This window comes from Ascaphus truei, chromosome 18, assembly GCF_040206685.1.
Source record: "Ascaphus truei isolate aAscTru1 chromosome 18, aAscTru1.hap1, whole genome shotgun sequence".
Lineage (NCBI taxonomy): Eukaryota > Metazoa > Chordata > Amphibia > Anura > Ascaphidae > Ascaphus > Ascaphus truei.
In genome coordinates, this window is record NC_134500.1 from 27,770,811 (window position 1) to 27,780,065 (window position 9,255).

Below are 9,255 nucleotides of genomic sequence, written 5' to 3' on the forward strand. Positions count from 1 at the left end.
AGGGCTTTAGATACAAAGGGGGTAGAAAGAAGACATCCTTGAGCAGAACGCAAGAGTCGAGATGGTGCATAACGAGACTGTGACTGTAACCCATTCCTCCCCCCTGTGCTGTAAGCAATTTATGACTTTAGATGTTAAATGGTTGTGTGTGTGTGTGTGTGTGTGTGTGTGTGTGTGTGTGTGTGTGTGTGTGTGTGTGTGTGTGTGTGTGTGTGTGTGTGTGTGTGTGTGTGTGTGTGTGTGTGTACATGTTTACATTTATAGAGCGCCCACAATGTATACAGCGCTTTACAAAAGGTGTGTGTGTGTGGAGGAGTATATCAATGGTGTTGGGGGGTGTTGAAATGTAAGAGGGTGTTGCATTACTATAAATATGTATGGATACTATGTAGTCCCTATTGGTGTATATAGGGATAGAATTACATTTTGTGTGCGCATGTACACACGCACACATGCATATACACACATACACACACAAATACACACACACAAATACACAAATATATATATTTTTAAATATATGTATTGATATATTATTGTGTATATGTGTGTGTGTGTGTGATTGTGTGTGTGTGTGTGATTGTGTGTGTGTGTGATTGTGTGTGTGTGATTGATTGTGTGTTTGTGTGTGATTGTGTGTGTGTGTGATTGTGTGTGTGATTGTGATTGTGTGTGTTTGTGTGTTGTAGCTCGCCCCTGCTCCTTCACATCTTCCCAAGCTCCCTGAGGAATGTGGCCATCTGACCTGGTGACATTAATCACAGGGAGTGTCCTGTGACGGTCATCCATCACTGAGGTGACTGCAGCTAATTCCTGTCTATCTGGGTGGGGTCTCTGCCCTCCTTACCAGGACCCCAGGGCCTCCGTGTGTGAGACAGTCACAGCTGCAGCTTGGCGTCACTAGGCATGTTTGGCACGGTGTACTCTGCACTGTACAAAGGAGGCCAATCCCGAAATACCCATTATAATGTCCAAAAATTAATGACTAATCAATATATTGCATGAAGTGTGCTCGGTCTGTACTGCACCTTCACAGTTCTGTGCTACACTGATGGTCTCTAAAAATCATATATAGTTATGCAAATCATGCTACTGACTTATTCTCCCTCCTCCCCTTCTCCCCTCCACTCTCCCCCCCTCCACTCTCCCCCCCCCCTCCTCCACTCTTCCCCCCCCCTCCTCCACTCTTCCCCCCCCCTCCTCCACTCTCCCCCCCTCCTCCACTCTTCCCCCCCCCCTCCTCCACTCTTCCCCCCCTCCTCCACTCTTCCCCCCCCTTCCACTCTTCCCCCCCTTCCACTCTTCCCCCCCGTTCCACTCTTCCCCCCCTTCCACTCTTCCCCCCCTTCCACTCTTCCCCTCCTTCCACTCCCCCCCCCTTCCACTCTTCCCCCCTTCCACTCTTCCCCCCCTTCCACTCTTCCCCCCCCTTCCACTCTTCCCCCCCCCTTCCACTCTTCCCCCCCTTCCACTCTTCCCATCCCCCTCCACTCTTCCCATCCCCCTCTACTCTTCCCACCCCCTCTACTCTTCCCACCCCCCTCTACTCTTCCCACCCCCCTCCACTCTTCCCACCCCCCTCCACTCTTCCCACCCCCCTCCACTCTTCCACCCCCTCCACTCTTCCCCCCCTCCACTCTTCCCCCCCTCCACTCCCCCCCCCCTCCACTCTTCCCACCCCCCTCCACTCTTCCCACCCCCCCTCCACTCTTCCCACCCCGCCTCCACTCTTCCCACCCCCCCTCCACTCTTCCCACCCCCCCCTCCACTCTTCCCACCCCGCCTCCACTCTTCCCACCCTGCCTCCACTCTTCCCACCCCGCCTCCACTCTTCCCACCCCGCCTCCACTCTTCCTCCCCCCCTCCACTCTTCCTCCCCCCCCTCCACTCTTCCCCCCCCCTCCACTCTTCCCCCCCCTTCCACTCTTCCCCCCCCCCTTCCACTCTTCCCCCCCCTTCCACTCTTCCTCCCCCCCTCCACTCTTCCTCCCCCCCTCCACTCTTCCTCCCCCCCCCTCCACTCTTCCTCCCCCCCCCCTCCACTCTTCCTCCCCCCCTCCACTCTTCCCCCCCCCTCCACTCTTCCCCCCCCACTCCACTCTTCCCCCCCCCCTCCACTCTTCCCCCCCTCCACTCTTTCCTCCCCCCCTCCATTCTTTCCTCCCCTTTTTTATTTTATTTTACTCGTCCCCCCATTTTCTTTGCCCTGAACTTTCCTGCTTCCCCCCCCTACCTTCCCTTTCCCTCCTGTCCCCTCGCCCTCTCACCCGCCAGGCACCCCGATTAGCCGAATCCCCATCATGGCCAAGCAGCTGTTGGATCTGTACATGTTGTACAAGTTGGTGACGGAGAAGGGCGGCCTGGTGGAGGTGATCAACAAGAAGATCTGGCGAGAGATCACCAAGGGCCTCAGCCTGCCCACGTCCATCACTAGCGCGGCCTTCACTCTGCGCACCCAGTGAGTGTCTGAGCCGGCGCCCCAGTGAGTGTCTGAGCCGGCGCCCCAGTGAGTGTCTGAGCCGGCGCCCCAGTGAGTGTGAGCCGGCGCCCCAGTGAGTGTGTGAGCCGGCGCCCCAGTGAGTGTGTGAGCCGGCGCCCCAGTGAGTGTCTGAGCCGGCGCCCCAGTGAGTGTCTGAGCCCGCGCCCCAGTGAGTGTCTGAGCCCGCGCCCCAGTGAGTGTCTGACCCCGCGCCCCAGTGAGTGTCTGACCCCGCGCCCCAGTGAGCGTGTGAGCCCGCGCCCCAGTGAGCGTGTGAGCCCGCGCCCCAGTGAGTGTCTGAGCCCGCGCCCCAGTGAGTGTCTGAGAGCCCGCGCCCCAGTGAGTGTCTGAGCCCGCGCCCCAGTGAGTGTCTGAGCCCGCGCCCCAGTGAGTGTCTGAGCCCGCGCCCCAGTGAGTGTCTGAGCCCGCGCCCCAGTGAGTGTCTGAGCCCGCGCCCCAGTGAGTGTCTGAGCCCGCGCCCCAGTGAGTGTCTGAGCCCGCGCCCCAGTGAGTGTCTGAGCCCGCGCCCCAGTGAGTGTCTGAGCCCGCGCCCCAGTGAGTGTCTGAGCCGGCGCCCCAGTGAGTGTCTGAGCCCGCGCCCCAGTGAGTGTCTGAGCCCGCGCCCCAGTGAGTGTCTGAGCCCGCGCCCCAGTGAGTGTCTGAGCCCGCGCCCCAGTGAGTGTCTGAGCCCGCGCCCCAGCGAGTGTCTGAGCCCGCGCCCCAGCGAGTGTCTGAGCCCGCGCCCCAGCGAGTGTCTGAGCCCGCGCCCCAGCGAGTGTCTGAGCCCGCGCCCCAGCGAGTGTCTGAGCCCGCGCCCCAGCGAGTGTCTGAGCCCGCGCCCCAGCGAGTGTCTGAGCCCGCGCCCCAGCGAGTGTCTGAGCCCGCGCCCCAGCGAGTGTCTGAGCCCGCGCCCCAGTGAGTGTCTGAGCCCGCGCCCCAGTGAGTGTCTGAGCCCGCGCCCCAGCGAGTGTCTGAGCCCGCGCCCCAGCGAGTGTCTGAGCCCGCGCCCCAGTGAGTGTCTGAGCCCGCGCCCCAGTGAGTGTCTGAGCCCGCGCCCCAGTGAGTGTCTGAGCCCGCGCCCCAGTGAGTGTCTGAGCCCGCGCCCCAGTGAGTGTCTGAGCCCGCGCCCCAGTGAGTGTCTGAGCCCGCGCCCCAGTGAGTGTCTGAGCCCGCGCCCCAGTGAGTGTCCGAGCCCGCGCCCCAGTGAGTGTCCGAGCCCGCGCCCCAGTGAGTGTCCGAGCCCGCGCCCCAGTGAGTGTCTGAGCCCGCGCCCCAGTGAGTGTCCGAGCCCGCGCCCCAGTGAGTGTCCGAGCCCGCGCCCCAGTGAGTGTCCGAGCCCGCGCCCCAGTGAGTGTCCGAGCCCGCGCCCCAGTGAGTGTCCGAGCCCGCGCCCCAGTGAGTGTCTGAGCCCGCGCCCCAGTGAGTGTCCGAGCCGGCGCCCCAGCGAGTGTCTGAGCCCGCGCCCCAGCGAGTGTCTGAGCCCGCGCCCCAGTGAGTGTCTGAGCCCGCGCCCCAGTGAGTGTCCGAGGCCGCGCCCCAGTGAGTGTCCGAGCCCGCGCCCCAGTGAGTGTCTGAGCCCGCGCCCCAGTGAGTGTCCGAGCCCGCGCCCCAGTGAGTGTCCGAGCCCGCGCCCCAGTGAGTGTCCGAGCCCGCGCCCCAGTGAGTGTCTGAGCCCGCGCCCCAGTGAGTGTCCGAGCCCGCGCCCCAGTGAGTGTCTGAGCCGGCGCCCCAGCGAGTGTCTGAGCCGGCGCCCCAGCGAGTGTCTGAGCCCGCGCCCCAGTGAGTGTCTGAGCCCGCGCCCCAGTGAGTGTCCGAGCCCGCGCCCCAGTGAGTGTCTGAGCCCGCGCCCCAGTGAGTGTCTGAGCCCGCGCCCCAGTGAGTGTCTGAGCCCGCGCCCCAGTGAGTGTCCGAGCCCGCGCCCCAGTGAGTGTCCGAGCCCGCGCCCCAGTGAGTGTCCGAGCCCGCGCCCCAGTGAGTGTCTGTCTGAGCCGGCGCCCACCCCGGCGTGTCTCTTACCCCCCCCAATCTCCCCCCCTTGGCATGCATCTTACCACCCACCCACCTCCTCCCAGCGCGCGTCTGGATCCCACCCCTGGCGCGTCTGACCCCCCCGCAGTGCGCGCTGTGTGCCCCCCCCCCCCTGCGGTGGCTGCACGCTGCGTGACGGTGAGGCTCTCTCCCCCGCAGTGCGGCCCCCCCCCCTGCGGTGGCTGCACGCTGCGTGACGGTGCAGCTCTCTCCCCGCAGTGCGCGCTGTGACACCCCCCCCCCTGCAGTGGCTGCACGCTGCGTGACGCTGCCGCTCTCTCCCCCGCAGTGCGCGCTGTGCCCCCCCCCCCCTGCGGTGGCTGCACGCTGCGTGACGGCGTTGCTCTCTCCCCCACAGTGCGCGCTGTGCCCCCCCCTGCGGTGGCTGCACGCTGCGTGACGGTGCCGCTCTCTCCCCCGCAGTGCGCGCTGAGCCCCCCCCCCCCGCGGTGGCTGCACGCTGCGTGACGGTGCCGCTCTCTCCCCCGCAGTGCACGCTGACACCCCCCCCCCCCCCCCCCGCGGTGGCTGCACGCTGCGTGACGGTGCCGCTCTCTCCCCCGCAGTGCGCGCTGTGACACCCCCCCCCCTGCGGTGGCTGCACGCTGCGTGACGGTGCGGCTCTCTCCCCCGCAGTGCGCGCTGTGCCCCCCCCCCCCCGCTGTGGCTGCACGCTGCGTGACGCTGCCGCTCTCTCCCCCGCAGTGCGCGCTGTGCCCCCCCCCCAGCGGTGGCTGCACGCTGCGTGACGCTGCCGCTCTCTCCCCCGCAGTCCGCGCTGTGCCCCCCCCGCGGTGGCTGCACGCTGCGTGACGCTGCCGCTCTCTCCCCCGCAGTGCGCGCTGTGACACCCCCCCCCCTGCGGTGGCTGCACGCTGCGTGACGGTGCGGCTCTCTCCCCCGCAGTGCGCGCTGTGCCCCCCCCCCCCCGCTGTGGCTGCACGCTGCGTGACGCTGCCGCTCTCTCCCCCGCAGTGCGCGCTGTGCCCCCCCCCCCCAGCGGTGGCTGCACGCTGCGTGACGCTGCCGCTCTCTCCCCCGCAGTGCGCGCTGTGACACCCCCCCCCCCCCCCCCGCGGTGGCTGCACGCTGCGTGACGCTGCCGCTCTCTCCCCCGCAGTCCGCGCTGTGCCCCCCCCGCGGTGGCTGCACGCTGCGTGACGCTGCCGCTCTCTCCCCCGCAGTCCGCGCTGTGCCCCCCCCCCCCCGCGGTGGCTGCACGCTGCGTGACGCTGCCGCTCTCTCCCCCGCAGATACATGAAGTATCTTTACCTGTATGAATGTGAGAAGAAGTCGCTCAGCTCTCCGGCCGAGCTGCAGGCCGCCATCGATGGGAACCGTCGGGAGGGCCGGCGTCCCGGCTACGGGTCCTCCTCCTTCAGCTACTCCCCCACCCCCGCGGGGGCACCCACCCTCGGGGGTCCCAAAGTGACCATCGCCATGCTGGCAGGGCATGCCAGCCCCCGCATCTCGCCCATAACGGGACTCCGCAAAGGTCTGTAGCACGGCCAGGCCGTAACTCGCACGGAAACAACCCAAAAGGGCCCAAAATCTTCCCTCAGCGGATCCAGCGGTGCTAAGAGCAAAGATTTGCTTGTTTATGTTTCTGTGGAAATCTATTAGAAATGTCATTTCTTTGGGCTCTCGGGTGTTTGTCAGCAAAGTAACACAGAATAGTACACGGGCGCATTTCCAGCCTCCCTGGCACTGAATTGGTTAATCGTCTGCCTGTTCTTCCAGACTCCCCTCCCCCTACGTGTTATCCTGGGGCTCCCTCTGCAGGGCACACAGGGAACTGCAGCCTGAACGAGACCAAAGTGCACTAATGGCAGTGACAGGGTTAAGGGTCAGTCCCAAATCTGCCCCCTATACGTATGATTAAATGCTTATTAAAGTTATTATAGGAACACGGGGAGCCGAGAATCGGGAGGGGGCTGATTTCCTCGCGCTGCCCCCGTGTGTCTGACGTCTCTGTGTGTTCAACAGGAGTTTGCGCAGGCAAAGCCCTCTCTCCCCCGGGAGAAGGGAGCACAGCGCAGATACCCAGAAACGATAAAATGTCATTAACCTCCAAAAGAAAATCTTTTCTGACGTTTCGATGTGCCCGGGGAAGCGCCTTGGACCGGCGCGTTCTTTAGTAACGGAGTTTCCCGCTGCCGCAGAATTGCGTTTGAAAGGCCCGTTGGGGGCGGGGGGGGGGTGTTCCACCTCTCTCAGTGCCCCCCTTGCACAGGGGGAGGGACGTGTTTAATATCTTCCGCAGCTCATTAACCCCCGTAACGCAATCCGGCAGGTAGAATAAAACTCCCACGCCAGACAGGTCTGCTTCGCTGCCCTTCCCCGTTATCTCTTTGCAGACAATGCTTCCACTGCAGCCAGGGGTTCTGGGTAATGACATGCAAATTGTCCATAATAACATGGAGCCCTGTAATGTTACACCTGCCGCAATACACAGCTTTGTCAGCAGGGCCTGGGGTAAAGAAGTGCCGAGCCAGTAACCTACTCACAGACAGACGCATGCGGCCCCCCCATCTCTTGTTATTGTCACAGGCTCCCCCTGCGGTGTCTCCCCCCTCGCAGGTGACGGCCCCGGCGGTTTGATACCCAGCCGCATGTCGCTGGCGGGGGCGCTGGGTAATCAGCACACGCCCGCGGGCGTGCGGACGGCCTCGCTGGAGCAGCTGAGGGAGAGGCTGGAGACGGGCGAGCCTCCGGAGAAGCGAGCCTCGCGGGCGATGGGAGAGGAGCAGCAGAGGCTGATGCAGCAAGCGTTACAGCACAACCTGCTCAGCATGGCACGCCAGATACCCATGAAACTGAAAATCAACGGCAAGGGTGAGGGGCACAGAGGGCACGGCCCTCCTCTCCCCCCTCCTCTCTCTATCCCTCCCCCCCTCCTCTCTCTATCCCTCCCCTCCTCTCTCTATCCCTCCCCTCCTCTCTATCCCTCCCCCTCCTCTCTCTATCCCTCCCCCCTCCTCTCTCTATCCCTCCCCCCCTCCTCTCTCTATCCCTCCCCCTCCTCTCTCTATCCCTCCCCCCTCCTCTCTCTATCCCTCCCCCCTCCTCTCTCTATCCCTCCCCCCTCCTCTCTCTATCCCTCCCCCCTCCTCTCTCTATCCCTCCCCCCCTCCTCTCTCTATCCCTCCCCCCCTCCTCTCTCTATCCCTCCCCCCCTCCTCTCTATCCCTCCCCCCCTCCTCTCTATCCCTCCCCCCTCCTCTCTCTATCCCTCCCCCCCCTCCTCTCTCTATCCCTCCCCCCCTCCTCTCTCTATCCCTCCCCCCTCCTCTCTCTATCCCTCCCCCCATCTCTCTCTATCCCTCCCCCTCCTCTCTCTATCCCTCCCCCCACTCTCTCTATCCCTCCCCCAACTCTCTCTATCCCTCCCCCCTCCTCTCTCTATCCCTCCCCCCTCCTCTCTCTATCCCTCCCCCCCTCCTCTCTCTATCCCTCCCCTCCTCTCTATCCCCCCCTCCTCTCTCTATCCCTCCCCCCACTCTCTCTATCCCTCCCCCCACTCTCTATCCCTCCCCCCTCCTCTCTCTATCCCTGACCCCCCTCTTCTCTCTATCCCTCCCCCCTCCTCTCTCTATCCCTCCCCCCTCCTCTCTCTAACCCTCCCCCCCTCCTCTCTCTATCCCTCCCCCCTCCTCTCTCTATCCCTCCCCCCTCCTCTCTCTATCCCTCCCCCCCTCCTCTCTCTATCCCTCCCCCCTCCTCTCTCTATCCCTCCCCCCTCCTCTCTCTATCCCTCCCCCCCTCCTCTCTTTATCCCTCCCCCCTCCTCTCTCTATCCCTCCCCCCTCCTCTCTATCCCTCCCCCCCTCCTCTCTCTATCCCTCCCCCTTCCTCTCTCTATCCCTCCCCCTCCTCTCTCTATCCCTCCCCCCCTCCTCTCTCTATCCCTCCCCCCTCCTCTCTCTATCCCTCCCCCCCTCCTCTCTCTATCCCTCCCCCCTCCTCTCTCTATCCTCCCCCCTCCTCTCTCTATCCCTCCCCCCTCCTCTCTATCCCTCCCCCCTCCTCTCTCTATCCCTCCCCCCTCCTCTCTCTATCCCTCCCCCCCTCCTCTCTCTATCCCTCCCCCCCTCCTCTCTCTATCCCTCCCCCCCCTCTCTCTATCCCTCCCCCCCTCCTCTCTATCCTCCCCCCCTCCTCTCTCTATCCCTCCCCCCCTCCTCTCTCTATCCCTCCCCCCCTCCTCTCTCTATCCCTCCCCCCATCTCTCTCTATCCCTCCCCCCATCTCTCTCTATCCCTCCCCCCATCCTCTCTCTATCCCTCCCCCTCCTCTCTCTATCCCTCCCCCCACTCTCTCTATCCTCCCCCAACTCTCTCTATCCCTCCCCCAACTCTCTCTATCCCTCCCCCCTCCTCTCTCTATCCCTCCCCCCTCCTCTCTCTATCCCTCCCCCCTCCTCTCTCTCTCCCTCCCCCTCCTCTCTATCCCCCCCTCCTCTCTCTATCCCTCCCCCCACTCTCTCTATCCTCCCCCACTCTCTATCCCTCCCCCCTCCTCTCTCTATCCCTGACCCCCCTCTCTCTCTATCCCTCCCCCCTCCTCTCTCTATCCCTCCCCCTTCCTCTCTCTATCCCTCCCCCCTCCTCTCTCTATCCCTCCCCCCCTCCTCTCTCTATCCCTCCCCCCTCCTCTCTCTATCCCTCCCCCCTCCTCTCTTTATCCCTCCCCCCCTCCTCTCTCTATCCCTCCCCCCTCCTCTCTATCCCTCCCCCCCTCCTCTCTCT

At 64.1% G+C, this 9,255-nt stretch overlaps 1 protein-coding gene across 1 annotated transcript in view; it reads left to right on the top strand.

The window, feature by feature from the left end:
• Positions 1–9,255, top strand: part of ARID3B (AT-rich interaction domain 3B) — a 46,725-nt gene that overhangs the window by 28,421 nt on the left and 9,049 nt on the right. The window contains 3 exon segments of the mRNA XM_075575958.1: positions 2,275–2,458; positions 5,761–6,002; positions 7,088–7,342. Coding sequence (XP_075432073.1) covers positions 2,275–2,458; positions 5,761–6,002; positions 7,088–7,342 — 681 coding nt within the window.